At 46.4% G+C, this 24331-nt stretch overlaps 2 protein-coding genes across 5 annotated transcripts in view; one reads left to right on the top strand and one right to left on the bottom strand.

Annotated features, from left to right (window-relative positions):
• hdlbpb (high density lipoprotein binding protein b) overlaps nucleotides 1–7458 on the top strand; it is a 21850-nt gene extending 14392 nt beyond the window's left edge. For both annotated transcript variants that reach the window (XM_005945250.3, XM_005945252.2), the window contains exons 19-28: nucleotides 65–283; nucleotides 537–678; nucleotides 1181–1308; nucleotides 1395–1499; nucleotides 1596–1730; nucleotides 2031–2174; nucleotides 2259–2438; nucleotides 2520–2636; nucleotides 3364–3522; nucleotides 3613–7458. In XM_005945250.3, coding sequence (XP_005945312.1) covers nucleotides 65–283; nucleotides 537–678; nucleotides 1181–1308; nucleotides 1395–1499; nucleotides 1596–1730; nucleotides 2031–2174; nucleotides 2259–2438; nucleotides 2520–2636; nucleotides 3364–3522; nucleotides 3613–3705 — 1422 coding nt within the window. In that variant the 3' untranslated portion in view covers nucleotides 3706–7458. The remainder of the gene's footprint in view (nucleotides 1–64; nucleotides 284–536; nucleotides 679–1180; nucleotides 1309–1394; nucleotides 1500–1595; nucleotides 1731–2030; nucleotides 2175–2258; nucleotides 2439–2519; nucleotides 2637–3363; nucleotides 3523–3612) is intronic.
• The window catches only part of neurl4 (neuralized E3 ubiquitin protein ligase 4), an 18481-nt gene continuing 1441 nt past the window's right edge, over nucleotides 7292–24331 (bottom strand). The window contains exons 2-29 of one of the 3 annotated variants that reach the window (XM_014341031.2): nucleotides 19948–20449; nucleotides 19793–19858; nucleotides 19242–19708; nucleotides 18969–19080; nucleotides 18800–18888; nucleotides 18641–18713; nucleotides 17939–18212; nucleotides 16122–16303; nucleotides 15955–16040; nucleotides 15709–15871; nucleotides 15408–15615; nucleotides 14773–14849; nucleotides 14601–14679; nucleotides 14169–14338; nucleotides 13841–13969; nucleotides 13529–13674; nucleotides 13182–13400; nucleotides 12312–12410; nucleotides 12080–12232; nucleotides 11833–12000; nucleotides 11578–11736; nucleotides 11250–11429; nucleotides 10510–10603; nucleotides 10308–10415; nucleotides 10088–10232; nucleotides 9842–9954; nucleotides 9563–9722; nucleotides 7292–9479 (exon numbers count right to left, since the gene is read on the bottom strand). In XM_014341031.2, coding sequence (XP_014196517.1) covers nucleotides 9275–9479; nucleotides 9563–9722; nucleotides 9842–9954; nucleotides 10088–10232; nucleotides 10308–10415; nucleotides 10510–10603; nucleotides 11250–11429; nucleotides 11578–11736; nucleotides 11833–12000; nucleotides 12080–12232; nucleotides 12312–12410; nucleotides 13182–13400; nucleotides 13529–13674; nucleotides 13841–13969; nucleotides 14169–14338; nucleotides 14601–14679; nucleotides 14773–14849; nucleotides 15408–15615; nucleotides 15709–15871; nucleotides 15955–16040; nucleotides 16122–16303; nucleotides 17939–18212; nucleotides 18641–18713; nucleotides 18800–18888; nucleotides 18969–19080; nucleotides 19242–19708; nucleotides 19793–19858; nucleotides 19948–20449 — 4626 coding nt within the window. In that variant the 3' untranslated portion in view covers nucleotides 7292–9274. The other 2 variants (XM_005945254.3, XM_042213475.1) reach the window with 2 other exon arrangements.

Here is a 24331-nt window from a genome sequence, read left to right as displayed (position 1 = left end):
CCATTTAATTCATGTCTTGATTCCTGATTTTTCAAATCAACAATCTCGCCGTCTCCCTTTGCAGGACGACGTGGTGGAGGACAGGATGGTGGTGGACGTTCGCCATCACCGCCACTTCGTGTGTCGGAGAGGACAGGTGCTGCGGGAGCTGGCTGAGGAGTACGGCGGCGTGGCTGTGAGCTTCCCTCGCACTGGAGCGAACAGCCAGCGGGTCACGCTGAAGGGAGCGAAGGACTGCGTGGAGGCCGCAAAGAAACGCATCCAGGAGATCATCGAGGATCTGGTGAGAGACGGAAAACACGTAGAGACAAACGGTCGCTATCTGCACTCAGGTCAAAGCTGATTTATAAGAATCTGATTGTGTGAAAGTCACAGAAATGCTGTCAAAAGTAGCTGCAAGTTTTCTACTTTGGACAGACATGGATGTTATTTCAAGGACGCTTCAATAAGCTCATTATTTATAATTGGAATCGAACCTGCTCCCGGTGTGCTCACCTTTTGTGTTTTCTTCTTTCCTCCTCCTCTCTCTCGAGCAGGAGTCCCAGGTGACCGTGGAGGTGGCAATCCCTCAGCGCTACCATCGCGCCGTCATGGGCCCCAAAGGCTGCCGCATCCAGCACATCACCAGAGAGCACGAGGTGCAAATCAAGTTCCCTGAGAGAGACGACAGCGCTGCAGGTTAGAAACGACCCACGACGTGCACCCGCAGCTACGTCCTGCTGCTGCTGTGAAGATGTTGCCGCTGCAGAGGGGTTTATGTTGCAGTTTAGCACACTAGGTTAGAAATGAGCAGGCCTTTCTCAAGTTTCCTCCCTGCCTGCTCATCTGTCCGCATCAACATTTAGAACAGCTGATAAAGGGAAATTAAAATGTCAAAGAAGAGACGGGAGAAATAACGGTCAGTCAGTGTTATGATTGTTGACGCTGCATAGTCGCACAGCACTGTGCACTTTCCCTGATGGCAACACAAACACAATTAGCTGTTCCTAGCAGAGTCGGGTAGAGTGTAATTCTTCAATCCTTCAAGTTCCACCAGATCACGATCTATTGATGGCAGTGAGTCTGTAGCATGTGTAGTATTTCGTATTCTTTTACATGTATAAAAAAAAAATCAGTGTTTACGAGTTGTATATCAAAATGCAAACTTTTAATCCCTGTTTTTCTCATTGTAAACTTGCAGCTCAGGAGGTTTCGCCACAGGAGAACGGTGAGGTTAGTCCAGAGGCGGAGTTTGTGCCCCGCAAGTGTGACATCATCACAATCTCTGCGCGGGCAGAGAAATGTGAGCTGGCTAAAGCAGCCCTGCTGGTAGGCGCTATCTTCATTAAGCTGAGATGTGACGCTGTTTAATGTTCATTAATATCTCTGAGCACACGCTCTGACTCCTCCTTCAGGCGTTGGTGCCCATAACAGAGGACGTGGAGGTGTCTTATGAGTTGCATCGCTACATCATTGGCCAGAAGGGCATTGGAATCAGGAAGATGATGGAAGACTACGAGGTAAGGCGACACGCTGCTGCTCTCTGGTGCCATCTACTGGGACTTTCTATACCCGTGCTTTCCAAACGTGTGAACTTTGGGGGTTTGTGTACGTAGGTGAACATCTGGGTGCCGCAGCCTGAGAAGCAGCTGGATGTGATCAAGGTGACGGGCCTGGCAGCCAACGTGGAGCGAGCCAAACAGGGGCTGCTGGAGAGGGTGAAAGAACTGCAGGCCGAGCAGGAGGACAGGGTACAAGCACACACTGTCATGTTTATCATCACAGTTCAGTTTTTCATTTGCTTCTCGTGATCGTAGCGACAGATTTTCAGATTATTCATCATTACGCCATCCATCCAGATTAGACAAACCTCTTTAAAAAACTTTGAAAGGGGGAAAAAATGGAAGCACAAGTTTAATTCTTAAAGTTAGGAGATTACCACAGGGGATCATGATTTCCTGATAGCAGTGAATGTGTAGCGTGTGTAGTATCTCTTATTCTTTAACATGTATTTAAAAAAGAAAGAAAACAGTGGCTCTGTCTCCTCTCAGGCCCTGCGGAGTTTCAAGGTCACCATGTCTGTGGATCCAAAGTTTCATCCCAAGATTATCGGCCGCAAAGGAGCCGTCATCTCTCAGATCAGAAAAGACCACGACGTGAGCATCCAGTTCCCCGACAAAGGAGACGAGCAGCAGGTCCGTTTCCCTTTTTTGTCTTTTCCTGGCTCTGTGCCGAACCGTTCCCATTGATCACTTCAAATCCTTTCCTTTTCCTCCCAGGATCTGATCGTAATCTCGGGGTACGAGCGTAACGTGGAGGAGGCGCGCCAGGCCATCCAGCAGCTTGTCGCTGAGCTGCAGGAGATGGTGAGCCAAGACGTTCACCTGGACCCGAGGACCCACGCCCGCATTATCGGGGCCCGCGGCAAAGCCATCCGCAAGCTGATGGAGGAGTTCAAGGTTGGTTTGGATCGATTCATAGATCACTCATTTTGAAGTTAAACGAGGAAATGTTTGATCTTCACTCCTCTGGTTTCTCAGGTGGATATCCGGTTCCCTCAGCCGGGGTCGGACGAGCCCGACAAAGTGACGGTGACGGGCCTTCCTGAGACGGTTGATAACGCCATCGATCACCTGCTCAACTTGGAGGAGGAATATGTGAGTTCACTGAATATAAGACAGAGATGCAGTTACAGCACACGTCCTGCACATGCGGCTAAAATTCCATCCTCAGCAGTGATGAACAAACCCATTTTAGGAAAGGTCATGAAATATGAGATGATTTGGTTTTACTTTAACGGCGATGCATGATTTTTAAAATCACAGGAGGTCAAAATGACCTCTTTGGCGGTTCTAGGGTTAAACATGACGAGCATGCTTCTCAGTCAAGCGCTAGCAGTCAGAAACAGGAAGCGATCTAAGAACAGCAGCAAGGTTCAAAGCAGCACAGAGGTACAAGAGGAGACGACCTTGAAGGGGAGATCAGCCAAATTTAAATCTGGTTGTTTTGCTTGTTTTACATTAAATCTGTTTTTGTTGGATTTGAGGAAATATTCATGATATTAATAAACTCTGAGGTATAATAATCATAATTAAAACCCACTGATGAAAATGTGTTTTTCCAATAAATTGTGACAGAAATCCCCCCAAAAATACTTTATCTGTTGAGGTTTGCGAGTTATTGTACCAGATAAAGAGATTTGTGGTATATTTGTAATCATGTTTCTGTTATTTTGTAACTATGTTTTAAATTTAATATCTTGCTTTACATGCCTTCGGGGTAACAAGTAGATCCACAGGATCCCGGCCAGGAAATGAAAATCATTCTGACTCATCAACAAAGGCTGTTTTCAGGAGCAGTTTTCCTTCTGTTCATCTCTCTCAGCTGCTCAGCGTGACGGAGACAGAGACTTTGGCAGCTTACATGAAGCCTCCATCTCGCTACGGAGGGGGAGGCGGAGCAGGTGGAGGGGACGACAGCAGCGGGGGTCCGGCTAAGGGCTTTGTGGTGCGGGACGCTCCCTGGAACGCGGCTGGGAACAAGGTGGGATGTCTTAGTTTAATGACATGATCCTTTTGCTGGAGGGATTGTCTGTGCAGTAAGGGCCCATCAGACCGTGTGTTTTCCTTCCAGGCTCCCGACATGAGCAGCGCCGAGGATTTCCCCACGTTCGGGACAGGCGTAGCCCCAAAGCAGGCATCGGCCTGGGGCCCCAAGAAGTTCTGAAGCTGTTCATCTGGAGAAAAACCAACAAAACTTCTGTAAAGTAGACGATGAGAGACAGAACAAATCTCAAATCTAATTGCTGCTCGCCTTCCCCTCCTCTTTAGTGACCTTCCTTTTGTCTCTCTTTCTCTGAACCACCCCTCCTCACTGTTCTCCTAACAACCAGCCACAATGAATTCTGGGAGAACTATTTCTTCTTTCTTCCTCCTGTCTCCCTGAGTACCTCCTCCTCCTCTTCCTTCCCCCGAGAGAAAAAAAACATTGACTCCTTTGTCCATAGTTTTGCTGTCCTGCTCTTCCTCTCGGTTCAACCACTTTTGTTTGTTTGTTTTTTTACTCCTCCTGCTTCCAGACTCCGCCCCCCGACATCACGTCAGCGCGGTACATAAGAGAAGTTTGACTTTGTCAGAGGGCAGCGAGGAGGCATCCTCACGTACCTGACGCAAACCTAAAGAGAGGAGAGTGTGGTTTTGTTTTTTAGAGCGAGAAGAGTTTGTAAGCACCGACGACTTTTAAAGATTTCCTCTGGTTTTTACGAAGAGCTTTCTCATTTCCAGTTCGCTAATGTGGTGCAGTGGGCTGTATCCGTGCGTTGATGGGCTCAGGAAAGGTTTTTCCACCCATGAGTCTCTTTAAAAAAAAAAAAAAAAAAAAAATTTCCAAACTGGGAGCAAAAAAAACAAACAGCTGCTGTAGTTCTTTTTAAATAATAAGTCAGAAGACGTGGAAGTCCTGCACTGGTTGTTTTGTAATGAAGGTTGTTTTTTTTGTTTTGTCACAACTGTTTTATTTATTCAGAAAAAAACAAAAGGAGCCATTTCATTTGAACTACTGTGACCATGCGTTTTTATAAAGCACTCGCTGTAGCTTGCAACCTTGCGTCTGGGAGTGAATGCTGTACGTCAGGGGTGAGAACATGTTACTAGTTGTTCGAAGTGTACAAAGAACTTTTCGCTATTTTTTTAAATCTGTGTGGGATTCTTATTCTTTTTGTTGTTGTCGTTGTCCTTCTTGTTGGTTTCTGGTATATTTGAAAGACTGTATGCGTGTGCGCGCGTGCAAGTTAAGATGTATATTTGAAAGAAGCTGAACCAAACTTTTACTTGGTCTTTGTCCGTTTGTCTGCTCGGAGCTCATCCTGGAGGGTTTTTTCTTCTTTCTTTTTGTTTGTTTGTTTGCTTTTTTATTTACCTTCTGAACTCATCTTTAATTCAGACGCGCTGCTTAAAGTGACATCTCTGTTCCAGGATAAAAAAAGAAAAAACTCAACCATAAACAGCCGCACTTTGGTTTCCTCTCCTTCAGGTGCTTCATTTTACGGATGTTTCGTAGCAAAAAAAAAAAAGATGCCCTTTTTTTGGTTCTGAGACTTAAAATGTGAGCTCGTTGCTGAATTATACAACCGACCCAGACTTCAAGCAGTTTAGCTAAACCGTGCTCGTGCCTGGAGGTTTAAAGGAATACTTGATCATGTTGGAAAATATGCTAAGAATTAGCTGAGAAAATCAGAGCAGGCGATTGTCCATTAAAGCAGGAGGAACTGCAGCTGAACTTCAGTTAAAGATGACTCTGCCGTGAGCGGCACTGCCATCATTTCGCAGCATCAGTGACTTAAAGTGGACCTATGCCTTATTTTCTGTCGTATACATTTATACAGTGCTCATTTATTAACGTTTATACTACAGCTGACCTAAATCATCAGTGTTGGTAAATGCCAAAATAATTATGTTTCTATAATTAAAAACATGTTTCATCCATTGACTTTAATGTTTATTAACATTAAATTATGACTTATTATTTAAGTCGGCATGCTAAATTACAGTTATTTACATGAAATCCTGAACAGAAAATTTATTGGTGTGGTGGATTATTTCCTGAGTTCTTAGAGAAGTTGAGAGTAACTCCTCAAAATTGTGAGTTATTGTTGTATTTACATAATAAATAATATCAGTTGTTATTATATTTAGTTTTAAAGAGCTTATGATGGATTTCTAACATGTTTTCTAGTTTTTAAGACAAGTGGTCTAATTTGCTACACACTGTAGACTGTTACAGTGACGTATGATTGTATTTATATGGCAAGAGTTTAAATTAGGGCTGTCAAGGTTCACGCCTTAACACGTCATCATGATTCAAATTTAAAAAAAATAAAAATTGTAACACATTTAACCCATTTGGAGTGCAGATTGGACAAACTTTGGAAATGCGTTGACAGACATTTCAGGGATTTTGAGTCATTCTCCGTTCCAGATGGGTTAAAATTTTTAATTGCGTTAATCGTGACGACAGATTAATTCTGCATTACTATTGACAGCCCTAATTTAAAGTTATGAGATTACAGTCTAGAAATAATCCATATGAGCTAAAAGCTCACACTTCACTCTTCTAAGCGGTGTTTTTTTTTCTATTATTGGACCTGTAGGACGTCAGTGAGCGCAAAGCCCCACCCACTTGCTCCTTATGACAACCAATCAGAGGAAGAAAAAAAGAATAAGAGAAAAAAAGCTTGTTTAGACCAGTATAAAGCATGCATGTAGCCTCCCTGTCATGAACACTCATTAGCCAGTGAGCATGTGGTTTCAGTCAGACGTCCTCCTCGTCACATGGGAAAAAGGACGGCAGCAGCAGAAATGAGTGGGTGAAGTTGTAGGAGCTACATCCATCTTTTAAACTATGTGATTTCAGAGAAAGGATGAACTGAAAGACTCTAGCAGGGTCCAGGATGCCAGAAATGAGGATTATTTCTAAGTGGCGCAAACAAATGATGCGGGTGGAAACGAGCTGAATAAAGTCCACTTTAAGTCTCGCTCGCTCGTCGAAGTTCGGCTGCTGGTGGATATTGCAGGCTCTGGTTGGAAAAGTGACCCTCTGGTCGTCCATGTGCTCTCTGTCAGTCAGTGTCCTCAGAGATTAGCTCACCTGTGTCACTTTAATTCACTCAAAGGAAAGATGTTCTCATGCAACTATTCCCTGTAAATGAAGCTAACGAGGCAGAGTGAACAGCTCTGTTAGCAGACGATAAAAAATTAATAAATGAATAAAAAATAAATAAGTCTCAGGGTCCAACTTAAAAGTGAAGCTGGTGCAGAAACAACTTAACCGCTGAGGATGGATTTGCAAAAGACGCTGACTATGCAACCCAGCAGGACCACAGAGTAGATCAGGCCCCGTCAGTACTAGTCAGACATCTTTTGTTCGTGGAGCAGCAAACTCCCTCACTCCGACTTTCAGCTGCCACTTTGCTGGGTCTGCATTTTTTTTTTTTTAATCACATTGTGTGTGCTTGTTGTTAAATAGCAGGATGGAGCTTCTCTCGAAGCAGCCGCTGTTTCTGTACAGAAAACAAAAAAGCTATGAAAAATCCCACTATCGGCCTTAAAGAGTTACAAGTCACCAGGATTTTGGAGGTGGTGTGATTAAGTGTGCAACACTGCAATAACGTGTCAGTGACCAGACTTTTCTTTTTTCCTACTGGAAATAAAATGTGAAAAAAAGGAAGCAAAAAGCACCAGCTGGTTTGGTCTTTTCTTTTCAGCATCTGTTTGTTTTTCAGTTCAAAGGTGAAAAAACAGACTTTACCCATCCATGTGTGCATACTGTCTGTCAGTTTTATTTTTTATAAATCAGGAAGATATGATCTGTTATGTAACAGCCTGTACAACGCGACATACAGAAAACAGAAATAACCCCCCAAAAAATACAAATTAAATTGTACAAAGCAGCACTGGGCCATAAATAAACCCATTTAATAACTTTATTGTTTTCACATTTTTGATTGGAAGTGTTTTTCTTTTCCTCTTAAGATTCCCCGTCACAGCTGCTTTTATAGAAGGTGAGCGAGCTTCGATCGTGAAGTGAGTTTGGCTCTTTAAATGAAAGAAATGTTGGAAACTGAACTGAAGAGTGGGAAGCTGATCACATGCAGTCAAGGTGGATGTTGAGCATAAACGTTTGACACCGAGTGTAAATCATGAAGAAACATTCACGTGTAAACACCTGGACGTAGGTCGCGGGGACACGGACTCTGCTCCCGGGGGTGGATCGAGTGTAAACTGAAAGGATGAAAGGGTGGTCACACCTTTTTTGGTGCGAGTCCATTTCGCTGACCTTTAGAAGAAGAAGCTAAACATCTGGGGAAATGTGCGTTTTCACATGAAGATACAGTCAGCCTGTAGGACTCTCCAAAGCTACCGCGTCCTCTGAAGCCTGGTAATTAACGTCCTCTCACGCTGGTCTGTTTAAACCGCACAAGCACTAAAGAATAGAGAGCAGTGGCACTGATTCAGGATGCTTCTCTAGAGGAAGATTTGTGAATCTTTCAGAGGATCTCAGGAACCAACCTGAAGTTACCGTTTTCTCTCAGGCCATCGCTGACAACAACAGCAACAGTGAGAGATGCATTTCCAGAGGAACCTGGAGAGCATCTGTGTGCTACGGGTGCTGTTAAACCTACGACTTCACCCACATTTTCATCCCTTTCTCTTGTAAACCTTAAACTCAAAAAATACTGTCTGAAAACCTTTAAAATGAGGTGAGGTATCACAGGGAACCATGTGGGAGAGGTTTAAAAGGGGCTCGCTGTAGCTTCATAATCATTATACAGGTGTGAAAGGTAAAATCTAAGCAAAAAAAGATGCTAATAAGCTTGTAATTTCTTTAAATTAAACAGTGTACTATAAACTTGTGTTTAATTCTACAGTATCTTAAAATATTTCATATCTCCTTAACTTGTAAGGCTGGAGCGTTAGTTATCATTCATCACCTGCACTTTGACAATCCCAAACGTGCAGCGGGGGCAGGTCCCAGGTCCTAACTTGTTTTCCCATTTGATAAAGAAGTGATGCTGGGCAAGACTGCAAACGGGGCTGATTTAAAAACAAACAAAAAAGCCAAACTGCTAATGTGGAGACATGAAGAGGACAGCAACATACAGTGGTACATGTGTAAACAAGCCCCCCCAACCCACCCACTCCAGTTTTAAAATCCCTCCAGATTCAAGTGTGTCTTCTTTTTTCTCTGTGTGTGAAAACATCCTCACTCTCCTCGTTTTTTTTTTCTTCTTTTTTACCCACATTTGTCTTTTTAGGTGACAGTTTGTTAACGTGCAGACTGGCAGGAGTGCAGCTCCTCCCAAAGTAAAACACTGAGCAGTGTTAAAAGTAAGTGCCAAAAAGAGAAGCCGTTTGTGAGGCTCCGGGAAAGAAAGAAGAAAAAGAAAAGTGTAATAAAAATGATCAAAAAAACCCCTACAGCGGATGAACGAATGCTTTGTGTGGATGAGAAGTTTAAAAATCGCCCACGAGTGTCTGAAACATAAAGTGCAGGCAGTGTCTGTCCTTTGAAACCGCCGCGGCGCCGCTAAAAGAGTCCGAGAGCGAAAGGAACGAAACCAAATCAAAGATGCTGAAGTGTCAACACTCCACAGCAGGAACAGCTGGATTCCAGAGGAGTCTCTCGCTCAAGGCAGGGCTGGATTTGGTTGTCAAGTTTTTCCTTCTGTTCGAAAAGTACTAGGAGTGCCGTGTGGAGCTACCCCGCCTCCACCCGAATTCTTCCTTCATTGCTCCGTTCACTCGATCCGAACGAGCAGTCCGTAGAGGAGCGTGCCGCCCTGCTCCTTGGTGATCCACTCGATCTCGGAGTTGCTGAAGCGAGGGTCCAGGGGCTCGCTGTGGCCGAGCGTCGGGGGTCCCACCTTGTAGGAGCCCGGGCGCACGCACACCTGGAATCCCACCTGAGCCTGGTGGCAGCGGTGAGAACGGGGGTCCCGAAATCTGCGTGAGGAGAAGTGCGCTGTTAGTACAAAAAGCCACCTCACTTCCTGTTAGCACTCATAAAACAGGCAGATGTGACTTACTGCACTTTGGGAGCAAAGATCTCCAAGCCAGAGTAGCGCATGGTGGGGGAGAGTCGCACCCTGGGCACCTCCCTGCCGGGGGCGCTGTTCTCCTCCGGCTCGCTGTAGCCGTTCGGCCCTTCCACCTTCGCCGGAGACACCGAGAAGATGGACGACATCCCTGTGGAGACAAAGCGTCAAAATGTTGTTTTAGCTGCTTTAAGGTGTTTCCTTAAACAACTCGCGTGTGTCTGGAGTCGTCGTGTGAATACAGAAAAGGCGTGCCAGTGATTTCTCTACCCGGCAACAGCTGGCTGTGGTCCAGCGTGTGTCGCAGAGCTCCCACGCTGGTGCCGTGGTACGCGATGTGCCACTTCTTCAGTGCATTGGAAACCTCACAGTGGGACTTCATCCTGTACAGATGTGACAGTGTGTTACTGACGCAAACACAAAGCAAGCTGAACAGATTAACGTGGACTCCCTCGCTAGTTTCAGGTCAAACGGATAGTGATGTCATCGCCGCTCAGCTTGAGGCCGTCTTTTTACCTGAGGCCAAAGCGGCACCACCCAAAGGGCAGGGCGTAGTCCCGGGGCGGCTCTCCTCTCTTGTAATACGCCTCGTCCCCCCGGAGTTTGTGGCAGGACTCACAGTAGCACAGGTTGTACTTTGCATCTTCACTGAAGTATCCATCTTAATAAACAGACACGCTGCGTTTTAGATCCAGATGAAGTCTCGGGAAGAAAAGCTGAAAGATGAAGCACCCACCTGGTAACGTGAGCATGTCCTTAAAGCGCGAGCACAGCGCCTGGTACTCGCAGGTCTTATTGGGGTTGACCTCTGGAGGCGGCGTCCAGCACACACTCTCTTTGATTCCTGTTGTGAAAGGAAAGGAGGCAAAACTGATCAATCTGACGGCCTCAGCACTTTGAATATTTAAAAAAAGAAAGAAAAAAAGTCAGCTTCGTACCATCAACCATGTCTGCCTTCTCCATGTCGCCCTGACAGCGGGTCTCACCACTTTCTCCACCCACAGCTGGCACGTTGTTGGTGACTATTGTAACCTGCCGTCAGCACATGACATATGATAAACATGCTGCCTCACAGTCCGCACACTAACTGTATTCACAGCTTTCAGCTACACGAAGGTCTAAAGGTAGCAGCTGGAAGAGCTGCACAAACCTAAAAGACGCACAGGGTCTGTTTCAGTGCCATCGCTCATCACACGTGGGTATCTAATAAAAGCTTGTAGATGCTCTGGTTCTGTAGTGAGGTCAACACTGTGCTGTGACGAGGTAGCACATGTAACACCTGATGGAAATCTATTAAGACAGGTACACAGCAACAACCAGTCCCACTCACATTCACACCTACAGCCAATTTAGAATCACTAATTAACCTCACTGCATGTCTTTGGGCTGTGGGGGGAACATGCAAACTCCACACAGAAAGGTGACACTGCTAACTGTGCTGCCACCTGATGGTTTGCTATGACCCTTTTGGCTTTCCGTACCCCTAAACTTTGGCAATCTTCAAATGTGACAGAAATGAAGTCTCTGGTCTGTTTTTGGACTTAAAGTTCATTAAACATGATAAAACAAATCCACTCTTACACTTTCATGTTCTTTTTAATGTTAGTCGGCTCTTTGTTTTCTTCTACAAATCATGTCTGGATTTTTATGCAAAACATGCACTAATGTGTGCGCAAACCTGTTCACACTGGCCGTAGAGGTCTATGAAGGGGTAACAGGGAGAAGGGATGTCCTGGGCCGCCACGCCCTGGTCCATGCCGTTGACATAAAGGTGGAGACAACTGTTGGCGTCCACCAGCAGACCCAACGCCGTCCCCTCTGGACACGTATCCAGGTTAGGACCGTAGTTCTCACATATCTGGAAAAAAGAGGGGGAGACAAGTGAAGCAGTGAAAGTGAAGGAAGTCAAATTTGAGGGTCAGTGCGAACAGACTCTCTCGTGTAAGACAGAAAAAAATAAATCAATATCCTCCCCGATGACAGATCTGTGTGATCTCAGTGCACACCTTCAGGGAGTTGTGGAAGACAGAGTCTCGCTGCAGGAGCCAGGCTGAGCGCTTCAGACAGCACGCCGTGGAGGGGAAGTTGAGCCGGTCGGGGGAGTGACCAATCACCCCTAAAGACAGCGACGACGTCCATGACGGGTTCAGACGGTCGATGTGAAACTGGTGGGCAAAAACAGCGATGGTTTAAGACGGTACCCCCGAAATCGAAGCGATCGCTCGGAGGATCCGAATGATTACGTTAAGCCTTACTCTTACCTGGAACAGCTGCTGACGAGCCAGCGGCTGGGCGGTGACCAGCAGGCCCTGGTTGTAGCTCGACACTCTGGCTGCTGTCAGGTTCTGATTGGACAGCTGGATGTTTTTGCCGTGATTCTCCAGGAACGCCATGACAGTGGGCACCAGCACGCACGGTTCGCTCTCGGCCTGAAGATGGCAACAGAGAGTCAGACTTTCTCTCTAAAAACCGAACAGGCGGAGGGTACCTCTTAAACATCCTTCATACCTCTCTGACGGGAGTGCTGTCCTCCTCTCCCTCGCTGCAGCTGTCTGAGGAGAGCGAGGGCGCCTTAACGCTCTCCACGTCCTCCGTTAGCGAGGAGCTGACGATGGACGCCGCCGTTATCCGCCCATACAGGTCCAAAACTCCATAAACGTTCTGCAAGGAGCGGGAAAGAGGCGCTGAGTTGCATCGCAGACCGACATCACTGATGAGAGTCAGAGTGAGCGGTGGTTACCTTGGCTACGGCTGTCGCGGCGGGCCCCATGTCTTCTCCGTCGATGAAGATGTGCATGGTGTCGTCGTTGCACCTCTTCACCCCGACGCGGTTCCCAACCTGAAAGCACAAATCCGGGTTTAACGCCGCCTGTGTCACGACACAATTAACACCTCCGAGTGACGTGCGGCGATGACACACTGCTGCTGTTCGTCTGGTTTTTAGCTTCAATGCTTTTCAAAGATAAGAGACATTTAGAAAAAGTCTCAAAACATTAGTTTCCGCTCTGTTTTAAAGCTTTTTTCAGCCACAGCAGATAAACAACACAAAGGAATCACAGCATTTCTTTGCATTAAGAAAATGAATCAATATTTAAATCAAAAAGCCCGAAGACTGATGGAGTAAGCCGATTAGTATTCAGCTCCAAACTATTCAGGATTTGCATTTTAACTTGAAGATTAAGAGCGTGGGTGCTCGTTTTTAAGTCTGCAGGGTTTTATACCCTGGGGTCAACTTCAAATGATGGACAGATAATGTTAAATATTAATCATCAGTGAACAGTGAGAAGCCCTCGATCCAGCTATTTAGACGGTGCCTTTAAAATTTGTATTTTTAAAAAGTGGTTCTCCAATTTTAAAAAAACAAAACAACACAAAATAATAAAGACAAATGTGAGCGTGCAGGAGACAAAGAAGCAGATTCTTCTAAGCTTCTCTGAAAGGCTGTGAGAATCTCTTAAGTCAAGAGGTTTAAGGAGCTTTAATTTGATCTTCAACTAAATCCTTAAAATGTAATGAGTTACTTGAAGCGCCGCTTACAGGTATCCGTGAAGAGCTTCGGTGCACAGCTCAGAGAGCCGGCGGGGGAGGAGGGTGTGTGTGCGTGGCTTACCATCAGCCGGTCCAGTGAGCAGCCGTAGTTCTGCCGCTGCAGCACGCCGTTGCGACGGACCTCGGAGCCGCAGAGCAGCCAGGTGACCTTGGTGCGGAGCTGCGGGAGGGAGGGGGAGAGACCTGACAGCGGGCAGGATGGCAGCTCCAGAGGAGCCAGCGTGGTCAGGCCGATATGCAGCGAGCCGCACCACTGCTCATCCACCTCATCTATCCTCACCTGCAGGGAGAGAGGAGCAGGAGAGGATTAAATGCAGAACTCAAACCTTTCTATTTTTAAGCATTTCAAATGTTGCAAATCAGGCCCGCCGTCTCTGAAATATCTGGTCACCGTGACCTCTTCCTCACCTCAAACAGCTCATCCGTTTTGAGCTCCTTTGCGCTGAACGCGATGCCGTGAGCGTAACCTCCGACTCGGACGGCCTGGCAGCCCTCGCCGAGCAGCACCACGTTCTTACCGTGTTTGCTGTGGAGCCGGTGGGCAACACCTGCCACTGCAATCACACGGAATGAAGAACAAACACATCAGACTCGGAGAACAAGCCATCGTTTCGTCTTTTTCTTCCATTTTGAAATATGCAGTGCTGTGCAAAACTCTTGAACCACCCGTCATTTCTACTCATTTTGCTTTTGGTACTAAGTAAGGATCCTGACATTTACCTGGTGAGTGGATGGGGAAGCTCTTCTCTGTGACGTTGCTGGTGCAGAGGCTGTTGTCCAGCGGGCCCGATGAGCTGGTGATGGACACCTGAACGCACTGACCGTACAGATCGATCACAGCATACACCTCTGAAAGAGTCAGACACACACATCTGTTAATCTGACTCCTTTACCATAATCCATCTCAACCCTGTGGCAGAATGAAAGGCAGCAGAAGCAAGTATGTATGGTTTGGATGTGCAGAGGGAAAGTGTGGCTGATTTAGAGGAAGTAGTAGTAGTGGTATGTGTTGCTTCAGTCAAGTCCTCCAACTCGTACAATTTCCTACCTGATGGGAGGCCAGAGCAGGCGACACCTTGGTCGACACCGTTGATATAATAGTGGAGGTCTCCGCTGGCTGAGCGCATCATCCCGATCCGCGAGCCCGTCGTCAGGGAGTCCAGATCGCAGCCGTAGTTGTTGCGCATTGTGTTGCCATCCTGCATGATGGCCGTCCCACTGCGAGGAAAGCAGAAAGGGAAAAAAATGTTCTCGGTTGAAACCAAAATTTTACATTTTTCCACAAAAAAAGTTCTGGAAAAATATTTGGACTTTCCAACAATTATCTTCTCTGTACACCAGTTTTAATAGGTTAAAAAGAGAAAACTGGGAACGTGCACATCTGCATTGGTCATGCTGAGCACACATACACCGAGTCCTTCTTAATAAAGCACAGACATTAGTTTCAAGATGACATCACATTGGCATACAGCATCAGTACCTGAGCATCCACGTGTCATAGTCGATGTCTGTCATGGTGTTTGGAAACTCCAGCTCCTCTGGTCTGATGGCTGTCACTCCTAAACACGGGAAGACGAGGAGAGGAACACTTTTGTTTTTTTGCTGCTCTAGTGTGAAGTGACCTGCTGCTGGACACATGGCAAACATCTCACCGGCTTCTATCGAACCCGACCAGCGGTCCACCATCTTCTGGATCACGATTTCAAACAGCTCTCCGTCCCGAAGGCACCTGCAGCAGTTTAAGACATGACAGAGGAATGTTAGCGGCTCCACAGAGAAACGCTTTACACCTTCACCTAATGAGCAAATCAAACATGGTGACACCGCCCATCTCCTGTGAATAAGAGGTGGATAGTCTTTAAGCATAGACTGTATAAGAAGATGGACAGCGCCATCACTGGTTTCATCTTGGTGTTTTGAAACCAGATGTGACAAGTGGTGGACAAACCTAGAGACGCCGCACACTCATACAGGAGCCCCACTCTAAACCAACATGGCTCTACTGTCTGTTTAACTCTTGCTGGGTTGATAATTTACAAAATGTGCACGTTTTGTTGAACAAAACAGAAAACTAGTGATTGAGAATGAGAAATGTTTTGTTCTGAGGTCAAAGATCAAGAGAGGAGCAAAGCGATTTCCTTATAAACTTCTATATAATCAAATGGGTGCTGCCCCCTGCTGGCTGTTAGGAAGATTGCAGGATTAAGATTTATTTTTTATATGAAGCACAATTTTCCATGGATGGATTAAGAGTCACTACAGGTCACTTTGACGTCACGCGTTTCACCTGTTGGAGATGACAATAGCATCGTTGAACTCGCTGCGGCAGTTCTGACGCAGGGCGGTGCGCCCCCCGTTGGTGATGACAGCATTGGTGCCATGTAGGTGGTGGAAACGCAAGTCAGTGGTTGTGGTGGCTCCGCCTACTGAGCAAGGACTCCCAGGGGACATGGCTGTGGGTCCCTCGGAGCTGTCCTCTGGAAGAGGAGGGAGGTCTACTGAGAGAGAAAGAAGCAGAGGAAAATAACTCTGATGATAATATTTTCTTTTTAAAGACATTTCTTAGTTCTCGCGCTCTCCTGTCTTACCCATGTCGTCCATGATGGTGGCCTGTGCAGCCTGGCCGTAGAGATCCACCACGGCATAGACGCTGGGGGGGACATTCCAAGCTGCCGGGCCCTGAGCCACGCCGTTCACAAAGAAATGAAGGCTGCCATCTTCTTTACGCACCACACCGACTGTGTCACCGGCCTGGAACGAGAACAATGCATTAAAAACAAAACAAACAGTCATGTTTAAAACAGTAATTAAAAAAAAACATTATTACCACTAACCTTGAGTCGGTCCAGGTTGTGTCCATACTCATCCAGTATAGTCGTTCCGTTGTGCATAACACCGTTCCCCGTCATCATCCACGTCCCTGGAAAACATCCCCAGTGGGATCAGTAACCCCGGCGCAGCAAGTTATCCAAACTACAAAAGCTGCTCCATCTCATCTCACCTGAGCGCAGGTTTGTCATGGTGGAAGGCAGCTGCAGGTAGGCGGGGTTGTGCGTTGTGACGCCTATTTCAATGGAACCCGCCCACTTGTCCACCATTTTGTCTATGCGAACCTGGAACACCTCATTGGAGCGCAGCGGCCGGCTGCTCAGGACCACGCCGTGATTGAAGTCGTCAGTGGCGCTGTAAAAGCGGCACCGTTTACACTCCATCACTGTTCTGTGATTGAAATACTGCAGTACTATATCAACTTTCTTCACAAGTACTTGTGAAAAATACAGCAGAGGACAAGCAGGTAATCTGCGTGTTGTTCAGAGGTTTTAGGAGCTTTTGCAGCAAAGATTAGTGTGAAGATGAGTAAACACTAAAAATATTGAGCCGCAAGAACATATTTACACCACGTTCCAAATTATTATGCAAATTGTGTTTAAGTGGCATAAAGATTAAATAAGTTGTTTGTCAATTAAACTCATGTATGGAATTGTGTCTCAGGGCTCTTTGGATCACTGAAATCCATCTCGGACACGTTGGTTTGAGAACAATTAAAGGAAAAACCACTAAAGAAGGATGTTCCACATTATTAAGCAGACCAGCATTTTCAAGCAATATGGGAAAGAAAAGGATCTCTCTGCTGCTGAAAAGCGTGAAATAGTTGAATGACTCGGACACGTAATGAAAACCTTAGATACTTCACGAAAACTTAAGCGTGATCAGCATAATGTTAAGAGATTTGTGGCTGAGTCAGAGCACACATGGGTTGGTGTGGATAAAGGGACAATGTGGAAGGTTTCTGCCAGACAAATACATCAGACTAGGGGGGCAGCTGCTAAAAGGCCATTACAAAGCAGCAAACACATATTTGAAGCTGCTGGTGTCTCTGGAGCCCCGCGAACATCAAGGTGTAGGATCCTCCAGAGACTTGCTGTTGTGCATAAACCTTCTATTCGGCCACCCCTAAACAATGCTCACAGCAGAAACGGCTGCAGTGGGCCCAGAACTACATGAAGACTAGTTTTCAAACAGTCTTGTTCACAGATGAGTGCCATTCAACCCTGGATGGTCCAGATGGATGCAGCGGTGGACGGTTGATGGACAGCCAACATGTCCCAACAAGGCTGTGACATCAGCAAGGAGGTGGTGGAGTCAAGTTTTGAGCCGGAATCACGGGGAGAGAGCTGGTCGGCCCTTTAGGGTCCCTGAAGGTGTGGAAATGGCCTCTGCAAAGGATGTGGCTTTTCTGACTGACCACTTTCTTCCACGGTAGAAAAAGAAGAACCGTGCTTTCCGCAACAAAATCATCTTCATGCAAGACAATGCACCATCTCATGCTGCAAGGAATACCTCTGCATCATTGGCTGCTATCGGCATAAAAGGAGAGGAACTCATGGAGTGGCCCCCATCCTCCCCTAACCTCGATCCTATTGAGAACCTTTGGAGCATCCTCAAGCAAAAACTATGAGGGTGGGAGGCAGTTCACATCCAAACAGCAGCTCTGGGAGGCTATTCTGACATCCTGCAAAGACATTCAAGCAGAAACTCTCCAAAAGCTCACGAGTTCCATGAGTGCAAGAACTGTGAACTGCTATCAAATAAGGGGTCCCATGTTAATATGTAACTTGACCTGTTAAGACATTTGAATTATACTCTAATGCTTGATGACTTGAAAATGATGCTGTCATTTGAATCGACTACGTAGGAAAATCAGAGAAACGTATCATTTGCATAATAATTTGGAACGCGGTGTAGTTGTGTGCATTACCCGTAACAAGTATTTTCAGATCACGAGGTTAACATGAAGTAGCAGAAAGGACAACTCACTGAGGTCGCAGCGCCGTCCTGCCATCGCTGATGATGGCGGCCTTCTGACCACAGTTGGGGTGAAAGAGCAGACGGTCGGGCAGCTCTGCATCCGGGGTGACGGAGAGAGTTGTCCGGGGTCGGCCCACGTCGGGGGACAGCGCTCTCATGATGGCGTTGTTGCGTCTGAGGCGGTCGCTGTGATTGTGGTTGTGGACTATCGTGACTTTGACAGCCATGCCGTAGAGGTCGACCACGCCGTAAACCACGTTGGGGGTCTGAGCTGCTGCGACGCCTGGGAGAAACAAAGCGAGAACAGTAAAATTCTTTACACTCAATACTTCATCCAAGTGTGGATTCTACGATTACATCTTCAGACACATCTTAATACATGTGCAGATACAGAGATGAACAGCCGAGAATAACACAGGAGCTAAAACATATTTACATCGATCAGGCATAACATTATGGCTACTGACAGGTGAAGTAAATAACACTGATTATCTCTTCATCGTGGCACGGGCTAACACAATACGAGGCAGGCGGTCAAAATGTTATCCTTGATCGGTGTAAATATCTAAAAGAAATCTCCACCACCAGATGAACTGCTTTGTGGTTACTGGCTACATCTCTCACTCATTCATAACCACCATATTGCAGCTGCAGCTTCAAAGTCCTGGACCGGACTTCTGTCTCCTCATCAAAGGCTGTGATCCGTCTCACCTTGATCGATGCCATTGATGTAAAAATGAAGCGCTCCACTGGCTTTGCGCATCAACCCTATGTGATCTCCCTCCTAAAAGTCGATAACGGAGAAAGTAAAGTCAGATTTACCAGAAAAAGACTAAATGAGATGTTTACGCGTGTGTTCACGTGCTTCACCTGAAGTTCATCGAGGCTGAATTCACAGTATTCCCTGCGGGTTCCTTTTCCGTTGGTTAATATCCCACAGCCGCTCATCATGATTGTACCTTAAAGAAGCAGAAACAATCAGCACCTTGTAATTTGCCGCAGACAAACAGACTTCCCCGTGTCATTACTCGTGCCTTACCTGAGCGCAGATTGGTCATAGTTGCAGGATAGTCCAGGTTGTTGGGGTTGTGTGTGGTCACACCTATCTCTATTGAGCCTGACCACTTGTCCACCAGCTTATCGATACGGATCTGATAGCAGAGAGTATTATGATTATCTGTCACAATTATTCATTGATTTTAATGTCAACCAAAGCTTTTATTGCACTTTCATAAACCCTTAATGCTGCTGTCACGTCCTTGTGCTACTTCCGGTTAATGTGCAAATCTTTGTATCAAATACGTGCACGCACCTCAAACATCTCATTGTGTCGGAGCGGCCGGTTGGTCATCACCACGCCGTTGTTGAACTCGTCCAGCGGTCTCCTCCGCTCCGCCGTCTTGTTGTTGTTGCTCAGTTTGATCAGCGTGCCGCACTTCTCGTGGAACAGCAGCGCGTCGTTGGTGGTCATCGCGCCTGTCAGCGCTCCCGGCCCCACGCCTCCATTACCAGCAGGGCTGCTGTTAGAATTTCCACTGTCCCCGGCACTTCCCGCTCCTCCTCCTGTCGTCCCCGTCCCGCTGTCGCTGTTCATTCCTCCGCTGCTGCTCCCTCTGTCATTTCTGGAAGAGGAGTCGCTTCCTGTATTTCCTCCTCCTGCTGCTCCTCCCCCTCCACCACCGCCGCCTCCGCCATCCTCCCCTCCGCCCTCATCTTCGGAGCGGTAAAAGGACACTATTGCGTTGTTGAACACGTCAAAGAGCTGGTGCTCCGTCAGAACTGAAAGACACGGGAAGAGAACAGCTGTGAGCGCCAGTCCAGCTGGAAAGTGTCCGCTGATGGTTCTGGGGGGCATGTTCTTACCAGCATCGGGCTCCAGGTTGTTGAGGAACTTGTCTGGTCTATTGTGACTGCATCTAAGCTCAGGCACTGGCAGAGATAGGAGACAGCAGATCAGCGCAGTCCAACAGACAGAGAAGGAAAAAGAACCGTAGCGATAAAGAGCAAAGGCTTCTTACCTTCATCTCCATTCATCATTCCATTCATTGCTGTCACATTCATCAGTGCCGCGATCCCCGCGTCCTCCTGACCCCCACACACTAGCACCTCTTCCTCCTCCTCCTCCTCCTCCTCCCGCTCTAATGTCTCGCTCTCTCTTTCCGCAGAGGGCGGTGGCGGCTCGCAGCTCACAACTGTCACTTGCGTGCACTTCCCGTACAGGTCCACCACCGCCCACAGCTTGGGTGGCAGGCCGCTTGCGGCCGCGCCGCAGTCCTGCCCGTTAACCCAGAGGTGGAGCTCTCCGCGGGAGCTGCGCTGAATGCCCACGCGGTCGCCCTCAGCTAGCTGGTCCAGGTCGCGGCCATACTCCTCCAGGACGGAGCGGCCGTCGCGTAGCACCGAGCAGCCCGACACGATCCAGGAGCCGCCCTTAAGGCCCGTGGCGCTGCTGGGGAAGTCCAGAGCGGCGGGGTCCAGGGCCGTCACGCCGATTTCGATGGAACCGCTCCACGAGTTCACCTGAAAGGAGACACAGTGCGACCTTTAACCTTTCTCCTAATTAAAGATCCATTTTTAAAAAAGCAAAAGACAACAAAGTATGGATTTTACACCTTACCATAGACCGAGTCTTTGTCCCACATTTAGCAAAACATTTAAAAACGCTCAAAAATAACGTCAGAGCCATGTAGCTTTGTGAAGTCGACAGCAAATATTGAGAAAAAGCACAGAAGTAGTAAAAATGTATTATTATTATTTTTTCTCTGACTCCGAGTGGAGCTGTGTTGTGCCGTGGGAGTTACTCTTAAAAAAGTGAAGCTCTGTGCTAAAAACTGCAAGTAGATATCTATGGAAAACAAAGGGCGTGTCGTGTATGATCCGCCGCTGTTATTTTTAGTCGATCTGCCGGTGACGAGCACAGCTCAGGGAGCGCTCCTTTGAGAATAAAGCGGGACAGTGCGAGCGTAGAAGAATATGAAAATTTGTCAGAGATTAGTTGACAGTAACTCTGTCGCTGCACTGTCATGTTTAACAGCACGAACATGAACTTGGAAGAAAACTCACTGAACCACCAGTGCTGCATTAGATCACTGTTATGATACCGGTGTCTTACTGCCAAGATGGGAGTTAAATACATTTTGATACTGAAGGGTGAGTTTCACACATCCTGCTCTATATTTAGATCAAACAGAAGAGGGAAAAAAATTAAATAACAACTTGCAACTGACCACGACATCAGAAGGACGTAATCAGCTTTGTCCCTACATATTGTCCAATTTGTCATCTGTCTGATGTCCCATTAGCTGGATGACAAAAAGCACAGTTGAAATGATGCATGTTGCAGTGTGTGTGCAGATCAGGGCTGCTATGATACAGCAGCACTGACAGCAATCGGAAGATTATTTAGGTAACGAAATATTGCTAGTATGTAAATAATTCAATTCAATTCTATATTCAATAACAACAGCAGTCGCCCCAAGGTGCTTTATGGACCCTACAATTAGGGCTGTTCGATATAACGATATATATCGGATGACGATATAAAAACGTCTATGTTTCATTTTACGCTATCGTTTGTTTCGTGGTGTCGCAAAATAAACTGTTTACGGCAATATTTTTTCATCGTTTTGATGGTCACTGTAGTGGCTATATTAATTTCTGAAAGTTCTCTCTTTCTCTTATATTTAATATAACCACACTAAGGACGGACAAGCGCCTGTTTTTATCCGTTGTGGTTAGCAACAACTACGCTAAAACCATCGCGTGTCTGCTTGTTTATGTTCCACATAAACCTTTCACAATAAAGCTCAAGATCCTGTTGAGACTTTTCAAAATAAACTTAATCACGTGAAAGAGCAGATTATTTACGGATGAGAAGTAAAAAAGAGCCGCCAGGTGCTAAAAAATAAGCCTTAGACTCAAACGTTAGAACAGGCTTTTCCCCGCAGCACGCCGTGTAATAAATACTCACAAAGAAAACGGCGCCGTTACAACTTATGTCTAAAAATGTATCGTTTCATGCATCAGATAAAACACTCGACTCCAGCTACATGAGCAGCTGGAAACACTTCACGCAAGTAGAGCTGCCGGAGATTCACAGAATTTACAGAAGATGTTACATTTGTGTAATTTATATCGTTATCGGACGATAGAATTCTTATATCTCATGTTATATGAGATTTTGGTCATATCACACAGCCCTACCTACAATAATCTACAGAAATGTCAACAATCAGATGACCCCGTATGATCAGACACTTGGCGACTGTAGGAAGGAAAAATTCCCTTTTGACAGGAAGAAACCTCTGGATCGGGGAGGGGCAACTATCTGCTGTGTTAGGGGTGAGGGGTTTTGTTTATATGTTTTTGTCTTTTTATTACCCATTAAGTGTATACTTGTACACCGACTTGCTGGCAGTTTTTTGGGATTTAAAATATAAATATGGCACAGGGGCAGGAAACTTTTTTTACAAGCTTTTGAAGGCAGATTATGCAAACTCCACAAGTAAAGGAACAGAGTTGAATCAGGTACAAGCTCAGGATCTTCTCACTATGAGGTCATAGCTAATGCTTTCCTCCGTTTTATGACTGAAATAATAAAAAGAAGTGGAGCCGCAGAGAGCACAGACGGCTCTGTGGTCCAGGTGTAATGATTAAACCCGTTCGAAGAAAACAAACACCTGAGCTTCAGCTCAGCGATCTCACCATCCCCTAAACTCATGGCGCAGTTGGTCCCCGTTTCACAGCAAAAATTCCTCGTGCCTTTGCACGACATTGGCCTCATATCGCCTAACAGGCAGCCCGAGGCATCTGTTTCTTCCCGGTAACACGAAGCTCACCATAAGCTGACGACAACGAGATACTTTATTGATCTGCCGAGATGAATTCTATTATTCGTTTTTGTTTAACCTCCACAACGTGGACGAGAGACTGCAGCAGAAAAAGGAAAATGTAAACAGCAGCTGGCGTTGATGTTTAAGTCTTGATTAAAAACACTTGAGCGCAGGAGATGCGAACCCCCGTCGTCTTGAAGAGGAGTCGACTCCTGGCTGGCTGCACTCCACCTGCTGCTCAAGGAGAAAGGTATCTGACAAAAACCTCAGCGGCGGATAAAAGCCTCAGTTTTATGCTCAGTCATAACCCACCCCCACCCCCATTAGGACTCCAGTGTAAGAGATAACCGTGACCATATCACTGAAACCCTTCCAGCTCCTGGGATGTTTTTCTGCAGCTGACTTCTGTGCCAAAGACACTTTCCCCGGGATCAATACCTTTTTTTTTTTGTTCTTTTTACACTACAGTAAGCCTCCTCCTGCCCACCTCTTCCTCAGCTCCGTGGCAGGTGCTATCTAAGGCAGTGTGCTACTGCAGCCAGGGTATCTGGGTTAACAAATCTGGGAGTAGCTCAGGCTGACCGGGTCTGTGTGTGTGGAGGAGACAGACATCTCCTTCCCTCGCGCTCTCGCTTACGTAACAGCAGCCTGTGGGCGTCTGCATCCCGGTCATTCACTCGACTCGACTCGAAAAGACTAATAATTCTAGGCTACAAATATACACACTAAGCAGGACAACAGAGCATCTTTTATAGGGAAACAGAGAAGTTCATAGCCTGTCAATTTCAAAAGCACCACCTATGAGGAGCACCGCTAGAGAGAGGAAACGCAGCTGCTCAGCTTTTGCGGCGTGAATTCTCACAACAACAAACTCCTATTTGGGAGCAAATAAAAATTTTCCAGCCAGATCGGCATGACTGAGGAACACAAAGTGGCACAATTTACTGAATTTGTGTGCTTTTAAAACACGTTAGACTTGAAAACCTATGACTTTAGCGTTAGCTCGTAATTAAACAGTAACAGCAAGAAACTAAAAGTGGCATTTCAAAGTAGATATTAGTATCAATGTGCCAATTATATTGATCTACTCATCCCATTAAGCACAATTCAAAACTTGATATTGTCACACGAGACAAAACACAGCTAATCATTTTAGCTTTAAGTAACTCCCAGTATACAAAATGCATGACATAGTATTCCATATCACAAGTTGGATCTTCCACTGAATCCTATCATATCAGTTCCTTAAATGCTAAAACACCTGCCGAGTCCTGTTCCAATAAATCACTTCATTCCCCCTCACGTGTTTACGTCCCCCCACCCTGGACGTCAGCACTCAAGAGTCATACCAGCGGGTGCTCCGTGATGTCAAACTATTGATTTTCAGACTGGCAATGCATGCAAAGACAGGGCGTGAGCCTTTTTATGAGAGCCTTTATCAGGCTGAGAGCTCCACCAGGGATGCATAATTATCTAGCATGCAGCAGGTGCTATTAAACCAGATGCTTTACGCGCACACACGCTATGCTTTTAGACGGCTGGACACACTGTCATTTCGTGTGTGTGTGGG

The sequence above is a fragment of the Haplochromis burtoni genome, unplaced genomic scaffold (genome assembly GCF_018398535.1).
Source record: "Haplochromis burtoni strain Fernald_Lab_line unplaced genomic scaffold, NCSU_Asbu1 Contig_445, whole genome shotgun sequence".
Taxonomy (NCBI): Eukaryota; Metazoa; Chordata; class Actinopteri; order Cichliformes; family Cichlidae; genus Haplochromis; species Haplochromis burtoni.
The sequence above is the reverse complement of the archived record's forward strand: the minus strand, read 5'-3'. Positions and strand labels throughout refer to the sequence as shown.